Source organism: Microcebus murinus, chromosome 19 (genome assembly GCF_040939455.1).
Source record: "Microcebus murinus isolate Inina chromosome 19, M.murinus_Inina_mat1.0, whole genome shotgun sequence".
Classification (NCBI taxonomy): domain Eukaryota; kingdom Metazoa; phylum Chordata; class Mammalia; order Primates; family Cheirogaleidae; genus Microcebus; species Microcebus murinus.
This window is the reverse complement of record NC_134122.1, coordinates 47360469-47381189: the sequence shown is the minus strand read 5'-3', so window position 1 is coordinate 47381189 and position 20721 is coordinate 47360469. Positions and strand designations below refer to the sequence as shown.

The window sequence follows — 20721 nt, the reverse complement described above, 5'->3', positions numbered from 1 at the left end:
TATTAGTAACCTCAAGAATGGCAAACATGACTTAGTAAGTTGGATTAAGAAAAAAAAAAAAGAGGGCGAACTAAAAACAAACAAATTACTGTTTGGTGTGAGTCATGTGTTATATGTTCATTCTAGAATTTTGCATGCAACACCGGTTGCCATACATGAAACACTGATTGCATCTCCAGAAGGATGTAGAGAAGAGTACAGATTCTCAAACAATCTAAAGTTTTAAGTGTAGTTAAGAGAGCTGTACTCCTTCCTCTTAGAAGCATTAGAAGTTGACATGACCTAGATTAAAAAAGAAAAAAAAAAGTTTGTAAGGATATGGGAAAAAATATTTTTCGGTAGGTTTTTAACTCCATCGCATCGCATGATCCCAAATAAGGAAGAAGAGTGAGCAAATGGAAGAGATTCAGCAGTATAAATGTTAAGATATTCATGGAAATGCAGAATACAGTTAATACCGTTTCCTGAAAAAGTGAAGAAAACATATGGAACATGTTACCAGGAAGGAAGCAAAGCAAGGAGGATAAATGATTTCAAGAAGAGCCTAGAAATGCTCTGGAGAACAGGGGAATATTTAAAAGGTAGAAACTCAGGAGGAGGCTAAAGAGCTGAAAAATGTGACAAGAGGACTTATTCCTAACCACTACTTCTGGCCCTTGAAGACTTTTGTTGAAATAACATAACACCAAAGAGGATCACCTTACATGAGGGCTTTACTCTGTTTCAGGTGGAAAATCTCTCCAGTAAACTGAATCTTAAGTTTGAAAATGCGAACCATTGAATCAATCGAAAACCTAATTATTATTTCAATTCATCACTGTAACCATTCCAAGTCCCCCACATATCAAGCCAGATTCAACATGTCAGGGTACCAAACTTCTGTGCCTTCAAATCTCTATTCAGAAACTGTGTTTCGGCCGGGCGCGGTGGCTCACGCCTGTAATCCTAGCTCTCTGGGAGGCCGAGGCGGGCGGATTGCTCAAGGTCAGGAGTTCAAAACCAGCCTGAGCAAGAGCGAGACCTCGTCTCTACTATAAATAGAAAGAAACTAATTGGCCAACTGATATATATATAAAAAATTAGCCGGGCATGGTGGCGCATGCCTGTAGTCCCAGCTACTCGGGAGGCTGAGACAGAAGGATCGCTCGAGCCCAGGAGATTGAGGTTGCTGTGAGCTAGGCTGACGCCACGGCAGGCACTCACTCTAGCCTAGGCAACAAAGCGAGACTCTGTCTCAAAAAAAAAAAAAAGAAACTGTGTTTCTCCTCCTACTTAAATCCACTATTCTAATGTAGCCAGTAGGATAATTTGCTTTGAAACTGTATGTTTTACACTAACACCTGTTTCCCTCCTGTTTAACTTTGTGCCACCAAAATATTCAGAAGAAACTGAATTCCTTCATCAGATTTTGAAATATAACCAAGATGGTTCATGCTTGATAGAAAAAAATGGGGAAATAATTTCTGATCATTTTTAAAGGAAAATATTTGTTATAGTCTTTTATTTGGCTGCTTTGCATAGTTTTATTTTTTTGGAAGACTTAATATAGAAGGAAAAGAGTCAAATTGAGGAGTTTTTTGTTTTGTTTCCTTTTTTTTTGGAATAGCTCTCTACCTACCTGCTTCATGTGTGGCAATATTCAAAAGGAAGCTGGCATTACTGCAATAGGAAAGTTCTTACTAACAAAAACTCAGCCAAGTCAGTCTGGCATCACCAAGGGAACACTGCAAACTACCTTTCAAAATAAAATAAGTTACTTTGTCTCTCCTTGCCAGTTCAAAGGTTGAAGATTAGCTGGAAGCCAGTTTTTAGGGAGTCTTGTGCCCATCTAGGCCATAAAAGAAAGGCTGATAACTTAAAGCACTCAGCTTCAAGTGGATCTCAGCTCAAATTCTAGCTTCTAGTGGTGCCTGAAGAACATGCTAGTTTCATTGTTTCGTCAGTGGAAAAGAGTAGGAGAAATTCCATCCTAATTATGAAAAGCTTTACTTATAACGGTAATTGATTTAAGTATATAAAACGTTACCAAAAGAGGCCACAAGTAAAAAACACCAACAACTTTACCGAAAAGCACTAAGAGGAAAACGTTATTTTGTACTAAGGGTTAACTAAATAGAAAGAGTGACCTATTAATGTTTTCTGAAGTTTTAATGATAACATTAGAATCCATGTGGAGAAATACACGAAACTATAATAAAGATCGTCATATAGATCAATTAAAGAGAAACTTTGTTTACATTCCCACTAATATACATCTCGAAACATAATGATTTTTAAGGCTAGCTGGGAAAAAAAAAAAAAAAACTAGAAAAAAATATGTCTGAATACTCTGCAAAGCTTTGGGTGACATCAGTTCTTTCTGTTCTCATTTCAACTTTATACTATTCTCACTTTTTTTTTTTTTTTTCATTGTTCTTTTTTGAGACGGAGTCGTCTCACTCTGTTGCCCGGGCTACAGTGCCATGGCATCAGCCTAGCTCACAGCAACCTCAAACTCCTGGGCTCAAATGATTCTCCTGCCTCAGCCTCCTGAGTAGCTGGGACTACAGGCATGCGCCACCATGCCCGGCTAATTTTTCTATATATTTTAAGTTTTCCAGCTAATTTCTTTCTATTTTTTTTTTTTTTTTTTTTTTAGTAGAGATGGGGTCTCGCTCTTGCTCAGGCTAGTTTTGAACTCCTGAACTCAAACGCTCTGCCTGCCTCAGCCTCCCAGAGTGCTAGGATTACAGGCGCCCGGCCTATTCTCATCTTTTTTCCCCCATAAACCTTTGGGTGGCAAGATTTATACGGTAGTTTCTTAAAGTGTTTTTCTCAAACTTGCTATTTTTAGACACTTTCATACTCTAAAATTTGTCAAGTATGGAGTAATAGCACAGGCATTTCATTCACTTTTAAACCTGGCACTACACATAATTGAATAGAATCACCAAACATAGTCATTTTGAGGCTAAACATATATAAACAGGACATTGATACTATAATTAGCAGAATATTAAGTCCTGACTCTTCTACAGAGGCACTAACTGTGTCACCAAGGAAACATTTTTTTGATCATATTGTGTATGTGCATGAAGGACAGGGGACACTGGTTACCAAGAGAACATCGAACATCATCTATCACTGCATATGGGGGGGAGCAGGAGAGAGAAAGGAGAGAAGGAGGGAGAGAGACAGGGAGACAGCAGAAGACCGCTGGCCAATTTTAACATATGCATTTAAATTTAGGTTCAATAATGCAAATCTCCTTTACCACACACATCTGTTCAATATGTAAGTTAAAAACACAGAGATCCTAAGATTTTGCTTTCAACCCTCTTTCCTACATGAGGACTTGACAGAAGAAAGAGTCTTCAAAACTTTCATCAAAACAGGCAATAAAAACACTTTGTAGTCAAATGTTAAACCAACAGCAGAGGTAACCTTCACAAACACAGAAAATCTACCCTCTGGGGGATGCTGGTAAGTGTGTCCAAAAGCATTTACTGCAAGGCTAGTAAGGTTTTCTAAAGGGACATTAATTACATTCCCAGAGCCCATACTGCCAAAAAGAAAAATCACAGTCCGTAGATCTTTAGTCTCTTCATCAAGAGCAAAGAGAAAAGATATAAATTTCTCCTTTAATAGACTATTGCCCATAAAGCTATATTGTTTTTTAAGTTAAAAAATGGTTTACATGTATTTTGAGGAAAAAAAAGTTTTTTGAGCTTGAAAAAAATATTACATAGCCAGAAAATTATTGTCTGAAATCTTGATTACTCCACTGACAGAACTGGACAGATCATCAAGCATAAAATCAATAATAAATCACTGGACTTAAAAAGGACTCTAGAATAAATGGACCTAACAGACATTTACAGAATATTCTACCAAAAAACTACTGAATATATACTCTTCTCATCAGCGCATGGGACATTCTCCAAGATTTATCATATCTTTGGATACAAATGTGTCTCATGAAATTTAAAAAAAAAAAAAAAGCAAAATCATGCTATGTATCTTCTCAGACCACAGTTGACTAAAACTAGACATCAATTCTAAGAGAAACACTCAAATCTACACAAAGTAATAGAAACCAATCAACCTGCTGCAGGATCAATGATGTAATTAAGATGGAAATCAAAAGATTACTCCAACTGAGTGTCAAATGGAACACAAGCTGTCAATATCTATGGGATACAGCAAAAGCAGTTCTCAGGGAAAAATTCATAGACTTAAGTGCATACATCAAAAAGACAAAAAGATCACAAATTAAAAACCCAATATCACATGCAAAAGAACTAGAAAAGAAAGAACAAACAAACCTAAATCCAACAAAGAAATGACAAAGCTCAGAGAAAAACGAAATGGAAACCAACAAAAAAATACAAAGAATAAATGAAACAAAAAGTTGGTTCTTTGAAAAGATAAACAGAATCTATAGACTTTTAGCTAGATTAACCAGAAATAGGAATTACTCAAGGAGAGCAAAAGGAGATATTACAATTAATACCACAGAAATACAAAATATTATCCATGAATACAATGAAAATCTCAATGTTCATAAGCTAAAAAATGTAGAGGAAATGGATAAATTCCAAGAAACACACAATCTCCTAAGACTTAATCAGGAAAAAATAAATATCCCAACTAAACCAACAACAGGCAGCAAGATTGAAACACTAATAAAAACAATCTCCCAACCAAAAAAAAAAAAAAAAGCCCCAGAATAGGTGGATTCATAGCTGAATTCCACCAGACTTACAAATAAAAACTGGTACCTATTCTAGAGAAATTATTCCATAAGATCAAGAAGGAGGGAACTCTCCCAAACTCATTCTATGATGCCAATATCAATCACCTTATACCAAAGCCAGAAAAGGGCACAACAAAAAAAGAAAACTATAGACCAATATCTCTTATGAACACAGATGCAAAAATCCTTAACAAAATACTAGCAAACCAAATTCAGCAGCACATCAAAATTATAATTCGCCACGATCAAGGGGGTTTCATTCCAGGTACACAAAGATGGTTCAACATATGAAATCAATTGACTAGGCATAGTGACTCACACCTATAATGCTAGCACTTTGGAAGGCCTAAGTAGGAGGATTGCTTGAGGCCAGGAGTTTGAGACCAGCAAGAGTGAGACGCTCCAAAAAAAAAAAAAAAAAAGCAGCCAGGTATGTTGGTATGTGCCAATAATCCCAGGTACTCAGGAGGCTGTGGCAGGAGGATCACTGGAGTCTAGAAGTGTGAAGTTGGAGTGATCTATGATGACACCACTGCACGCTAGTCGGGGCAATAGAGCAAGACCCTTACTCAAAAAAAAAAAAAAATGCAAATCAATAAATGTGATTCACCACATAAACAGAAGCAAAAACAAAGACCATATGATCATCTAAATAGATGCAGAAACAAAAATATTTGATAAAATCCAGCACCCTTTCATGATAAAAACCCTCAACAAACTAGGCATAGAAGGAACATGCCTAAAAATTATAAAAGCTATGTATGACAAACCCACAGCTGACATGATACTCAATGAGGAAAAGTTGAAAGCACTCCTCCTAAGAACTGGAACAAGAAAAGGGTGCCCACTGTCACCACTTCTATCGCCACTGTCACCACACCACCAACATAGTACTAAAATCCTAGCCAGAGCAATTAGGCAAGAGAAAGAATCAATTTGGAGCAATCAGGCATCCAAATTGGATTAGAGAAAAATCAAACTATCACTTTTCACTGAAGATATGATCTCGTATCTAGAAAATTCCAAAGACTTGTAGAATTGATAAATAAATTCAGCAAAGTCTCAGGTTATAAAAATCAATGTATACAAATCAGTATCATTTCTATATACTAGTAACAGTCAGGCTGAGAAACAAATCAAAGACTCAATACCATTCACAATAGCTAGAAAAAAAATAAAATACTTAGGGATATACTTAACCAAGGAGGTGAAAGAGCTCTATAAGGAAAACTATGAAACACTAATGAAAGAACTTACAGATGACACAAACAAATGAAAAAACATCTCATGCTCACGGATTGGTAGAATAACATTGTTAAAATGTCCGTATCATACTGCCCAACATGATTTACAGATTCAAAGCAATTCCCATCAAAATACCAATGTCATATTTCACAGGTCTAGAAAAAGTAATTCTATGCTTCATGTGGAACCAAAAAGAGCTCAAATAGCCAAAGCAATATTATGCAAAAAGAACAAATCTGTAGACATCACATTACCAGAGTTCAAGTTTTACTACAAGGCTATAGTAACCAAAACAGCATAGTACTAGCATGAACATAGAGACATAGAACAATGAAATAGAATAGAGAATCCAGATATAAAACTACCCACAACTAACTGCTTTTTGACAAAGAACACAGCAATATACACTGGGGAAAAGAAGCCCTATTCAATAAATGGTATTGGGAAAACTGGATAGCCACATGCAGAAAAATGAAACAGAATTCACCATATAAAAAATGAATACAAGATGGAAGAAAGACTTAAATGTAAGGCATGAAACCATAAAAATTCTAAGAGAAAAGGTAGGAAAAGCTCTTCTAGACACTAGCCTAGGCAGAGAATTTATGACTAAGACCCCAAAGGCAAATATAGCAACAACAAAAATAAATAAATGGGTCTTGAGTAAATGAAAAGGCTTTTGCACAGGAAAGGAAATAATTAACAGAGTAAACAGACAACCTACAAACTGGCAGAAAATATTCACAAACTGTACATCTGATAAAAGGCTAAATCCAGAATATACAAAGAACTCAAACCAGCAAGAAAAAACAAACAACCCTATTAAAAAGTGGGCAAAACACATGAACAGAACTTTTTCAAAAGAAAGACAAATAGCCAACAAACTTAAGAAAAAAATTTCAACATCACTAATTATCTGGAAAATGCACATTAAAACCACAATGAAATATTGCCTTCTTAATGCCCTATCATAATGGCCATTATTAAAATGTCAAAAAACAATAGATGCTGGCACAAAGGTGGAGAGAAAGGAACATTATACTTAGTTGGTGGGCCTGAAAATTAGTACAACCTCTATGGAAAACAGTATGAGATTCCTCAAAGAAATAAATATGGGCTTACCAATTGACCCAGCAATCCCACTACTGGGTATCTACCCAAATGAAAAAAAGTCATTCTATCAAAAGGACATCTGCACTCAAATGTTTATTGCAGCAAAATTCACAATTGCAAGGATGTAGAATCAATCTAAGTGCCCATTAACTCATGAGTGGATAAATGGATACACACACACACACACACACACACACACACACACACACACACCATGGAGTACCACTAATCCATCAAAAGGAATGAAATAATGTCTTTTGCAACTTGGATGGAACTAGAGACCATTATCCTAAGTGAAGGATCTCAGGAATAGAAAAACAAACACTATATGTGCTCTCTAGTAATTGGGAGCTAATTGATGGGTGGGCACAAAAAGATGTTAAAATCATTAAAAATCAGGAAAGGCATGGGAGGAAGAAGGGGAAGGGTAAAAGCCTACCTATCGGGTACAACGAACACTAATCAGGTGATATGCACACCACTAAAAGCCCTGACATAAACATTATAAATGGTATCCATGCAACAAATACATTTGTACTCCCTTAATATTTTGAAATCAAAAAATTTATTTTTGATCCCTCTAAATTTATGAAGCCTCGCTTTGTGGCCTAGAATTCTCTGTCACAGAGAATGTTCTATGTACATCTACCAAGTATGTATATTCTTCTGTGATCGGGTAGAGCATTCCATAGATGTGTTAGGACTATTTTGTTCACACTGCTGTTCCATTCTTCCATTTCCTTGTTGATCTTCTGCCTGTTCTACGTATTATTGAAAATGGACTGTTGAAGTCTCCGAATATTATTGTTGACTTCTCCCTTGAATTCTATTAGTTTTTGCTTCATGCACTTTGGGACTCTCTTGTTAGGTACATCAATGTTTATGACTTCAATATCTTCTTGTTAGTCCTTTCAATATGAGATGTCTCTCTTTATCTCTAGTAACATTCTTTAAAGTTTATTTTGTTGGCTACTAGTATAGCTACTCCAGCTCTTCCACGGTTGTTTAAAGTTGTTCTGTATTTTTTAAATCTATTATCCTGCCTCTCCCAGGGTGAAGCGACAGCCACAGATGGTTGTAGAGAGAGATGCTGTCTTCTTGGCTGCACATGTCGGGGGTAGAGCAGAGTTGGAGGTGGTCAGTGATGGAGACGGTTGTGGCTCAGCTGTTACAGGTTCTCACTACTCTTACTGAGCTTTGAGTAGATTTTCTTGAATGACCATTTCTCCATTTCCTGCATGCTCTTCAGACAATTTCCAGAAACTTAAAATGATTTTTTTGTGTGTTATAATTTCCACCAGTTAAATTGTTGTTTTGCTGGGAAGAAAAACAATACCAAGTTGCTTACTCTGTCTAGAAGGCCCACTTCCAAACAAAAGTAATCATTCAGGTGGAGCTCCAAGTTATAAATCAAGTAATTTTAAAGATTCACATATTAATGTTTGACAAAAAATGAAGGAGAAATGTTAGAAATCTTCCATGACAAACATATGTTTAAAAAAGAAAGAGCTTATATTCCAATTTAAATAATTGGGATGATTTAAATAATACTCTATCACCAGCCACCCCCAACTCTACTCTAACCCAAATATGTGCAGCCAAGAAGATGGCATCTCTCTCTTTCTACAACTCAGCCTGTGGCTATGGCTTTACTCTAGGAGAGGCAGGGTAATAGGTTTTAAAAAGACAGAACAACTTTAAACAACCACAAAAGAGCTGAAGTTAAAAAACACTAAAGACATAACTAACAATAATTTTTTTTTTAAGTCTTAAGCTTTTGGTCTCAAATAATCATAACCATTTTTCAGTATAGGTCACACTGAGTTAGGATGTGAATAATCAGACCAACGTCCCCAGTATCCCTTCTTGCAAGAAAAAGGTAGGAGCTGCCATAATTGTCACTATGCAAGTCAAATAAGGGATAAAATCCTCCTTTGCTCTGGGGTTGGTTATCCAAAGTCCTGTTGCTGTCCATGGTAAAGAAACATACATTCTGCTATTTCATACCATGAAAGCGAAATAAGCTTTCCGGCCAATTTATCTAAATTCAATTCTCACACTTATTTCTAATATGACAAACCTGAAGACATGCTAGGAGGATGAGAAGGAAACACATTCTGCTAAGGGAAAGGAATATAAACGATCCACATTTACATTCCTGAAACCCTCAGACAGGAGCGCACAGGAGAAGCCTGCTATAATGACGCCTGATTTACTGTGGTTTTAAATAAGCTGCAAGGAAACCTTTGCTCACGGTGCTAGTCTCAAAAATCACCCCTTAATCCTTTCTGCATATCTAAACCAAATAAATTCTTCAAGACCCACTTCAAGTCAGATCTCCTCTGTTCCAGGCTTTATCCCAAGTCCAGCCTACAAACTCCATTCAACTCCTGACCACCCACAGCTCCGACTGTGTCTCCCGTATACAGTGTGGAACCTAAAGGATTATTCAAGTATAGTCCCTTGAATTACTCCCTACTGTCTCTCCTGGGTTGTTCCATAATAAATTAGCCCTCCAGAGAGCCTCTGTGCCCTCTCTGGTATATTTAGCTCGTTTCCTCTGCTGTACTCCTGCTGAAATGAATAAACTCTGCCATCAGATCAAAAAAGGGTATAGCAGTGGAAGTTGTACTTTCAGTATTTAGCTTCTCCAGTGAAACTAAAGTAGGCTCACTCTTTTTAGTGGTCCAGTGCTGTCTGAAATAACAGCTCCACTCTAAACTGGTGATACTGAGAAAACGTTTTCCCATCATCTCCAAATAGAATTAAAAAAAAAAATTTTTAGAGATGGGGTCACATACTCCAGCCCGGGGTTGCCCAGGCTGGAGTGCAGTGGCTATTCACAGGCAGAGTAACAGTGCACTGCAGCCTCAAACTTCTGAACTCAAGCAATACTCTAGCCTCAGCCTCCTAAGTAGCTGGGACTTTGTACTCTTTTTTATGCTCTTTCTTCAATTCCTATGGATCACAGTAAACAGAATATCCCAGCCATGAAAAATCCACACCCCTTTCTTATACATCTAGTCCAACAGAATCTCAATACCATCATAGTATGTGAATATAAAGTCCAAAATAATTAACCTTCAGTGATGGATTTATGTTTTTTTTATAGCCATTTACTTAGAAGTATAAACATTATTATTATTATTTTTGGCTAAAAGAAAAATTAAAAATCAAGGTTTAGCATGGCTGCATTCTTTGAATTGATTGGGTATGCTCTACAAATAGTTATAGGAATAGCATCTTCAGAGAATAATAAATCTTTCAACATCTAAAACAAATCCAGATTCCACAAAACCTATGTTTGTCTAATTATAGCTTTGTATTTTGATGTGGTTTTCTATGTAAATACATTTTTAAGGCTTGCAATAGGAATGTATTCTATTAAAAGCAGATGTTAAAAGATACAAAGTACCAAATGTTTATTGTGTATCCCCGAAACAAATCTAAATTGTCTTATTATAAGATATTTGGTGTTTCAGACATTCTAGGTCTTCGGTCTGAAAGACAAATATAACTATTAAAATCAACCCAAACACACCCTTGCTACACTGAAACAATTAACACCCTTGCCAGCTATACAGGAAAAATTAACACCCTTACAAAAAACTAGATTTCTACTATTCAGATTATCATTCAGCCTATTCCCCTGTGAACACTGAAATTTATACTGATTATAAAACATTTTTTAAAATCTAAAGATAAACATTTGCAGTTATAAATAAAACTGAAGTGAAGATTTATAGATATATCTATCTAACCTCTTTCTGCTTTCCATAGCAGTGAATAATCCAGTGCCAGTCAATATCTGAAGTGTAGCACACACACTTCCCCGAATGCCCCAACATAGTAGGAAGAAGCCTTATTAATGGCAATTACTGTCTTCTGTATGAATGTTTGGAGGTATTAACCACGTACTCCCAAAGAAGAGCAGCTGAATAATGGATGCTTTTTTCCCCATCGTTTTTATAAATTTTTACAACATAAAAAAAAATGGCTTGTTTAGATGTTAAGTCATCAAGCACAATGGAAAGACTGAACACTACACTAAATGTCTAATTCCTTAAAGTTTAAATCTGTAATAAGTATGAATTCCAGTGAACACTTTTATTACCTCCCCTTATATAAAAAGTAGCAGATTTAATGATCTATTTTTCTAATCATATTTCCAGAGGCTGAAACTTAACAAACAACTATCATAAATAATGTTTCTCTCCCATTCTTTGGACAGAGCATTTTAATCTGGCGAACAGAAGAAACCCATGAAGAGATTCATTTGTGTTACACTAAATGGTTAAACAAATGTCAGTTACGTATTTTAAAAAATAACACAGATTGTGACAGGTACTAAGAACACTACTTGGGTGACAGGTGTACCTATAGCCAGGACTCAAGCATTGTAAAGATGATCCATGTAACCTGAAACATTTGTACCTCCATAATAATTTGAAATAAAATAGATGCAGATTCTTATTCACTCTTGTTAACTTCTTTGTGCAAATTTACATTGTGGGTAGCACGTTCCTTTACAGACCTTTTAAACATGCTTAGACATTATTTATGTAAGGCATATTTTACAAAGATGGTTCTTTTTGTGTCATGGGGTGAATAAAAAGTACCATCACTTGACATTTGGTGAGGTTTAACCACAGTGGCTGTCTGCTTCTAACCACTATTTATACGCCACACAAGCAAATGGCTCTAATTTTTACTGCTTACAGAAGCTTGTATGTCTAAAGCTCACATCACTCAGATAAACTTTTATTTAACTGGGCAAATGTCATGTTTGGTGGCATCACAGTTTATGGACTTGTCAGAATCTGTTAGAAGATAGAAAAGGTTTTAAAAGTGTCTTCACATACAATTTTGTAAGTGTAATCGCAGTCATTTAAATATTGATCATACGTGAAAACCAATACTAATTCAAATTCTTTTTTAAAAGTATATATTCTGGCCTCCATATAAATAAAATACTGTACTTACACTCATATAAAATATTTCACATCTGTAACTATTACTTAATTAGGAAGAACAGAGGCTCTGGAGCCAGACAGCTAGAATTTGAACCTGAGCTCAGCCCCTTACCAGTTTGGGAACATTATTGAATTCCTCTATCTGGTAGGAATAAGAGGATTGAAGTGCTAAAAACAATAACTCATACATGCGAAATAACTGGCACTATATGACTTGTGCTTTCCATGGTTATTATTGTTGTTGTCATACTTACTACTACTATCATGTTTACCAAATTATGATAATAATTTTTTTTTTTTTGAGACAGAGTCTCACTCTGTTGCTTGGGCCAGAGTGCCATGGCATTAGCCCAGCTCACAGCAACCTCCAACTCCTGGGCTCAAGCGATCCTCCTGCCTCAGCCTCCCGAGTAACTGGGACTACAGGCACGCGCCACTATGCCCGGTTAATTTTTTCTATGTTCAGTTGCCTGGCTAATTATTTTTTCTATTTTTAGTAGAGATGGGATCTCATTCTTGCTCAGGCTGGTCTTAAAGCTCAAGCGATCCTCCCGCCTTGGCCTCCCAGAGTGCCAGGATTACAGGTGTGAGCCACTGTACCTGGCCCAAATTACATGTCCTTATGATTTCATCTGACACAGTATTAACCAGAAACTTTTTGTTTTGTTTTGTTTTGTTTTTCCTCAAGACAGGGTTTTTGAGACTCTGTCTCCCAGGATAGAGGGCTAGAGCATCATCATAGCTCACTGCAACCTCCAACTCCAGGGCTCAAGCCATCCTCCAGCCTCTTGAAGAGTAGCTGGGACTACAGGCACACAGCTAATTTTGTTATTTTTCGTACAGACAGGGTCTAGCTCTGCTCAGGCTGGTTTCGAACTCCTGGCCTCAAATGATGCTCCCACCTCAGCCTCCCAAAATACTAGGATTACAGGTGTGAGCCATAGTGCCCAGCCTAGAAACTTTTTTGAGGCAATCCTTGTTTTCAATATCATTCCAAAGTAAATTCACTCACTTTCATGCTCATAAACTTGGGTTAAGCTTAATTCAATCTTTATTTGAGCACCAAAGATCCTGAAGTGACTTAGGGCCATTATCAACATTCATAGTCACTGAATTACCCTGGAAATAGAGAAGAGATTGGACCAAATGCTTACTAGCTCTAGAGCCTTCCTTAAAAGCAGGCAAGTCTGCATGTGTGTCAATGCTCAAACATGGGCTTCATATGAGATTGCTTTTTCTTTCTTCCTCTTTAATCCTTAAGAGACAGAGTTGGTGTTATCATTGTTTTACGTTAGCATGTTAATTAACAATTCTGACTGTAGAAGTATCAAACTCATTTGGTTATGAAGAACTATGTTAAACTACCATCTGATAAACCTCCATATAACTTCTCAGCTGATCTCCGTACATGTAATACTTCAAAACCAAGAAGAACCAGTGAAGAAATCATCACAGAACAAACACGAATACACGTTCCATGAGAAAAACATAAAATGCTTTGTCCTAAATTCCTTGTAGAAAAGGGGATTTCGAATTACAAGATTTTCAACATTGCGATTAGTCTGAGTGTCCAGAGGAAATAACCCTCTTTCTCTTATGCCAAACGGCAGTGTGCCCAGCTGAGGAATCTTCTACTATCACACCAAAAATGTCTCTGCCCTGACAGTAAAAACAGCCCAGGCACCTCGTTAAATACCAGTGCATTCAACCACAGTCTTACTTTCAAGAAGACAGATCACAGAAAAATTAGTTGGCTATTTTTAAATATTTAAAGAAAAACAGAACTTCCAGCTTCCATTGTATATAAGAAGAATTGCTTGAAATACCTCCATAAACATATGCCACGGCATTAAAGGCTATTAATTTTACTGGAAATGAATTATGAGCTACCAAAATGTCTGCACATACAATCAGTATACATTTCCCATAAGAAGAAGAACTATCTGCATGCATCCTGAAAATATACTTTCCTTAAATAAAAATTTAAGTGTCCCAAGTAAATGGAAAGGATAGATTTTTCTTCCAAATACAATGAAGTTAAATGAAACTAAGTTTTTTCCCATAATATATCACTTTGCAGTGATTTTTCTCTAACAGACAAGGTAAAAAAAAAAATGCTTTTATCCCCCCAAAAACAGACCCAAAGTGCAGAGCTCAATACCAAGAGCCAAGCCAAGGAGTTGCTGAACAAGCTGATCAGAAGTCATGACGGAGACTGTTCCATGAACCCTGTTTGAAGGTGAAGGTCATCGGTAGCGTCACTAGCAATGAGTGCAAATGATGACAAAAGCTGGCAAAAGCTCTGGCCCACAGTTAATGAAGTGTCTTAGTGACAGAGCGAGGTGATTATGTTGAGATGATGCTCCACATAGAAGCAACTGTTTATATGCAAAGAGACCATGTCATGCCAACTTGTTCAATTTGAAGTTTTGATGATTTAGACACAAATCACATTTCAGTGAGCTACAAACTGAATACCACGTCAAATAGAGCATGAAATCCTATAGTCTCAGGCAACTGGGAGACATCTGCCTTATCTGTAGTTTCTTAGCAAATAAAAAGGTAGGGGGTGTTGGGATGTGGGGAAGGCATGGTTTGATTTTCTGAATATTTAGTCTCCGAACAAGAGATTCCCTGTGCCACATCTGCCCATTTTTCAAGTGACGATTCTAGCTGCCTGGCTCTCCTCAATGTCTGTACTCTCCAACCATACACCTTGCCCGGACAGCTTTTCCATCTCTGATACCGTCTGTGAGAAGAGATAGGGTGACTCGGACTCAGTGTGCTATAATGCAAATATACCATGGAAAAGGTTTTTAAGATATTTATCTCTGCCAGAGAAAATGTGGTTCTTTGTTTACCTTTAATCCTCTTAACACTGTCACCTTGGACTTATTGATTATTATTACAAGAATGATTTTCTGGTTTTGAATCAGTACTGGGCCTAATGGCTGATTTTTAAAAAGTCTTCTCCCTCTGTTGGCTGGTTTGTTAACTTAACAAATATTTATTCAGTGCCTACCATGTGCCAGGCACTGTCTCATTTACTATAGCTACTGACCTATGGTCACTAGCAACCAAGTGCTATGCAGTAGACGGTTCTGAGAAATTCGACTGCATAATGTTTGGATTTGCGTTATTCTGAGATTAATGAAATGCCCAGGGTGAGCTTGCCCACCCAGCCAACTGTGGGTTCCAGGAGTCTAGATGTTCCATTCAAATGTATCCCTTCCCGGCTGTATTTGGCAGTGCCCATCTGATGGGAACTGTCTGCTCTGAAATAAATATCAATGGTAACAGCTCGGGTCTAGCTATGACTTTGGGGTCAGAGGCAAAAATTCAAGGAATCACCCCATTCCTTGGCACTCATCTGAGCAGACTGGGCCAGAGAAACCCTGGAGACGCTGGCCTCATTTCCCCTCCTCTGCTCCCAAGACTGAGCTGTCTGCCATTTCTTTGCCCTCACGTCCTCTTTCCTACCACCCCTGTAAAAGTTAGGAAATGTAGCCAGTCCCCATTTCAGGGTAAAGGATGAGCACAATAGTCATTCCTTCTATCTGGAGCTCATTATTGTGGGGTTTTACTACAGCTTCCTGAATGACAGCCTTGAGAAATTTAAAACAACATCATTTTATGATCAAGTCCAATGGATAAATCAGTTGGAAGACGTGGCTGGAAAATGTTTTTCTCGAAATGCACCAGTCTTAACTTTTTCTTACTCAAGTGTCACCGGTTAGATGGAAGGATCTAACATGGAATGCAGAAGTGAGAAATGGAGACAAGATTTTCTTCCATATTTCAAGTACAACGTGACTATTTAGCTGGATTTTAATAGAGTGTGCTTTGGTTATAATGCAACAAAACACCAAACACATTATCGGTTACTAAGGATGGAACTTCTTGCCTACTTTTCTTTGCCCACTCTTTCCCTTCTTCCCACCCATACTAGCACTCAGATGGATTTAAATCAAGTGACAATTTACTTTCAGATAACTAGTTCTGGAAGGAAATTATGGCTGAGATTTTGGAAATATGTATTATGAAGTTACAAATGGAAGAGGGCATTATCACATAATGGACATGATTATTTGTTGTTCTATTTGGACTAGCGTTACTTAACCCCATGTTCTAATATTCTAACCTTTGCTATCTGTGTCAGGTCCGTGGAGGTTTTACACAGCCCAGAAACTATTCCAAAGTTTTTCTCCAATGAAAGTTCACACTTTATGCCAGAAATACCATCCAAATTCAGAAAGCACAAGAATACTCACTTGTTTAGCCTTCGTTTTTGAGATAGTATCAGAAATAGGTTTCTTTCTCTCCTTTACAGCAGTTTTAGAAAATAATTCCTCAAATTCATGACAATCTATGGATGGCTCTTCAATTTTTTCCCAAATAAGTGAAGCACTGGAGTCTCTAAAATTAAGCAAAGGAACAATGAAAGGGCCAAACTGAACTACACTGTGGAAAGCATAAACAGAAAGGGAGGGAATGAAGGCAGGAAAAAGGCTAACAGGAGGGAGGGAGGGAAAGGGAGAAAGATAAGGAGGATCTTTTCTTTAAGATCAGCATTTGTTCTATAAATTTAATGAGAACATTAAAATACCATCTGTATAGAATGAAACCTTTGCCTAGAAATAATTTTCAGGAATTCTCTTATTAAGTCACTGTATAAAAACATCCAAGGAAAACCTACCTCATGGGCTATGAAGACAAGAAATGCTTGATATCTCAAAATCCCAACTTTGCTTATTAACCTTGTAAATTATTCATGAGTTAAAAATATATTTTTCCAAGATATTAACAGCATCCTCCCTCCCCTCACCACCTCCCATCACCACATTGTAATTTGGCTTCTCTATGGCTACAGATTCATGTGGCACCACCTACCAAGAGGGTAAATGCATTTTCTAAAGAGCAAAACAACAACAAAAGAACTTCCTATCATGTATCTGGAGAAAAATGAATTCAGGGTACAGCTTAAAATGATTCATCGGCATATACAAGTGGCGTGGCAACTATACAGAGAATGAATTGCAAAGTTAGAAGTGGTCAGGATATATAGAGATTCTCGTCCCCTGATATGATTCAGTGAAGATAAAATTAATATAAGAAATGAGAACAAGCCTGGTAAATACCTTGTTTCTAAGTGCATGCTACATCACACAAAGAAAATTCAAGGAAGTTAGAACAAGAAAGGCCAGTAAGGTTTAAAATGCATTTTTTTCCCTCCCGCCAACACTTTCCAGAGCACTGCCTCAGTGCAGTGAACGCAGAGTATGGACTAGGCATGGATGAATAATATACCACTAGGGTAACTGGTGGAAAGTATTTTTTTTTCTTTTTTTGAGGAGATGGTCTTGTTCTGTTGCCCAAGCGGGAGTGCAGTGGCACAACCATAGCTCACCGCAGCCTCCAACTCCTGGGCTCAAGCGATCCTCCTGCCTCAGCCTCCCCAGTAAGCAGGGACTACAGGCATGCACCATTGCCCCCAGGAAAGTGTTCTTTTATGATGATCGTTCCCAAGTACGATCTCACGACTTCACATTATGTCCCCAGTCATCTACAGAGGTGCCATGAAATTCTCAAAACTAAATCATTTCACTCGTGGGTGTGTGTATTTTGCACAGTGTGTTTCTGAAGACAACATGCAACAGTAAAGCAAGGCTGTGACTTTTAAAGGATGTCATACTCGGGGGTCAGTCTGCCTACGAATTTGATTTACGTTTTTAAGCTGTTTGTCAGAAATGGAAATTTAAGTAGTGAAAGCAAAGGGTAGATTCTCACATGGAAAATAATCTAGCTAAAACTGCCTCTGCTTCTCTGCCCTCGCCTGTTTTCTACAGAGCATATAAGCATACTTTCAATCAGATTCAGACATGAGTAGAGACTTGCAACTAGGTAACAGAGCATGCATGCTAAGAAAAATAGATCCCTCTGTAAGATACACATCAGCAACTTTACAGATGGGTATAAGCACATCTTATGCCTTGATACATGTCATTTGTTTCACCACTTAGCTACGTAGGAAGAAAAACCTAAGATCTTAAAGGGCAAATTGATTCACTACGTATTTTACATCTGTAGGTATAAAAATCTGCAGAGAGTTTTAGAGCTATGCTTAAAAAGTACATGAAATTGTAATTTTTCCAAGAGTTTTAAGGTAAAATTCTCCCCTCGTATTGACAAACTGTGCAAAGACGAGCTCGCTGCCGCGTTACCTTTTACTGTGCAGCTGGATTCTTGTCCAATAAAGAGGCTTCATTGGGCGACAAGGCTCTATCGGCTGCTTCCTGCTCGCTTTCTCCTGACCCATCCCTAGTCCGAACAAGCCAGACGGCAGCGGAGGAGGAAGAAATCCACACACTTGCGGTGTCGATAAAGTGCTACTGCCAGCTTGGGCGGGGAGCGGGAGACCTGATCCGGGAAGCAGAGGGGGTGGCGGCGGGGGAGGGACAGGTGGACCGGGAGCAGGTAGAGTCCCCATACCTGGCAGAGGAGGGGGAGGAGGTATTCCTGCACCGGGAAGAGGAGGGGGAGGAGGTATTCCTACTCCAGGTAGAGGAGGAGGTGGGGGTATTCCTGTACCAGGCAGAGGTGGGGGAGGAGGTATCCCCACTCCAGGTAGAGGAGGGGGAGGAGGTATTCCCACTCCAGGTAGAGGTGGGGGAGGAGGTATTCCCACTCCAGGTAGAGGAGGGGGAGGGGGTATCCCCACTCCAGGAAGAGGGGGAGGAGGGGGTATTCCCACTCCAGGTAGAGGAGGAGGAGGGGGTATTCCCACTCCAGGTAGAGGAGGGGGAGGGGGTATCCCCACTCCAGGTAGAGGAGGGGGAGGGGGTATCCCCACTCCAGGAAGAGGAGGGGGAGGGGGTATTCCCACTCCAGGTAGAGGAGGGGGAGGGGGTATTCCTGTACCAGGCAGAGGTGGGGGAGGGGGTATCCCCACTCCGGGAAGAGGTGGGGGAGGGGGTATTCCTGTACCAGGTAGAGGGGGAGGAGGGGGTATTCCCACACCAGGTAGAGGGGGCGGAGGGGGTATCCCCACACCCGGAAGAGGAGGGGGAGGGGGTATTCCCACTCCAGGCAGAGGAGGGGGCGGGGGTATTCCTGTACCAGGAAGAGGAGGGGCAGGGGGTATTCCCGCTCCGGGAGGAGGAGGGGGCGGGGGTGGCAGCACGTCCAGACCCGGCAGAGGAGGAGGTGGGGGGATGGCTGCGCCGGGTAGCGCAGGCACTGTCGCGCCAGGGAGGGGGGCGGGCGGGGCAGGCGCCGTGCCCAGGCCGGGCATGGAGCTGGAGGACTCTGTGCAAGGCAGCGGTGGTGGGGACGGGACGTTATAGCTGTTTCCCGAGGAGGAGAAAACAGAGTGTTCGTGGCTGGTTTCAAACTCAGTACGGACAGGAGGACGGGACGGCTGCGCCCCCGGCTGTCCCTGACCGCCGGCCCACGGGAGGGGTGGAGGCGGCGGAGGCTGCGCCGCGCCCTGCACGGGCTGCTGGGCCTCGAGCTGGACCGATATTCTCCGTGGAGACACGATCAAAGAAATCTCCGAACAGAACTTCGCCTGGGGTCCGGGCGGCGAGGAGGCAGCGGCCACCTGCGGCAGCGCCAGGGTCCCGCCCTCCTCCGTGGGCGAAGTCTGCATGGACCTGGCCTGCAAAACCCTGTGAGGCCGGACATCATCTTCTCCTAACCTGAGAGCTTCGGAACGGGCGTCGTGCGAAGGTGCCACTCCATTCTCAGCCCCTGCACGGCCACCGGCCACCTCCACGTCCACGGCAGGGTACTGCTTCTCTAGCTCGGCTATCTTGGTCCTCAGGTCCTCGATGGTCTGCTCCAGCTGCTGAATGACTGTCGCCTGCCCCTCAGACTTCACGTCGGAAACTTCCTGGGGGGCAACGAGGACAGGCCGCAGGTAAATATGAAATAAGGAGAAACCCAGATGTCAGAAAAGAATTAGCAAAATCATATTTGTTTGTTGCAATACTTAAGATCCCTCCACAGAAACATACTGTTAACGTTTCTATGTGTCCCCCTCTCTTCCACTCTTGGATTTCAGTGATTTCATTGAGGACAAGTAGAGCACTGAGAACAGGGAACAAAATTCTGAGTGATCAACCAGTGCATTTCTAAGGCAGCTTTCTTCTCTCTTTCCCGCCTAGTGACATTTGCTCTTAGGATGTTGCTAGCACTGAACGAGTCTCCAGTAAGCATATCTGAAATATTTTTGACATCTGCACGGGCATGGTCATGTACCTTATAAGCATGTGCCATACCACTTATATCATGTTTACTAGAACTTTAACATCTTACCCAAGGCATTTCAAAAAGTGATAACTGATAGTTCTCTACCATTTATAGACAGCTGATAACAACTATCCCAATGCACGTATGGGTCACCCTCCTGTCTAAGTGGAGTCTTCCCTTCCGAAGACACACAATTGACTAGGAATCCATCAAGGAAAAAAAAAAAAAAGTTTGGGGGAGAAAGAAGGGGGAAGCCCTATGGGAAAATTAAATATAAATAAAAGATAAAAAGAGAGGATGGAAGGGGTGAAGAGAAAGGAAGAGGAAGTAGAAGAGAAGGGAGGACAAGATCCAGTCCTGTGAAAACTGCAGTGTCAAACGACTGCTCATACAGATGTGGATTTG

At 39.7% G+C, this 20721-nt stretch overlaps 1 protein-coding gene across 2 annotated transcripts in view; it reads right to left on the bottom strand.

Annotated features, from left to right (window-relative positions):
* The window catches only part of FMN2 (formin 2), a 307908-nt gene that overhangs the window by 192101 nt on the left and 95086 nt on the right, over nt 1-20721 (bottom strand). For both annotated transcript variants that reach the window (XM_012738321.3, XM_075995507.1), the window contains exons 5-6: nt 18288-19957; nt 16338-16482 (exon numbers count right to left, since the gene is read on the bottom strand). In XM_012738321.3, the coding sequence (XP_012593775.2) occupies nt 16338-16482; nt 18288-19957 (1815 nt within the window). The remainder of the gene's footprint in view (nt 1-16337; nt 16483-18287; nt 19958-20721) is intronic.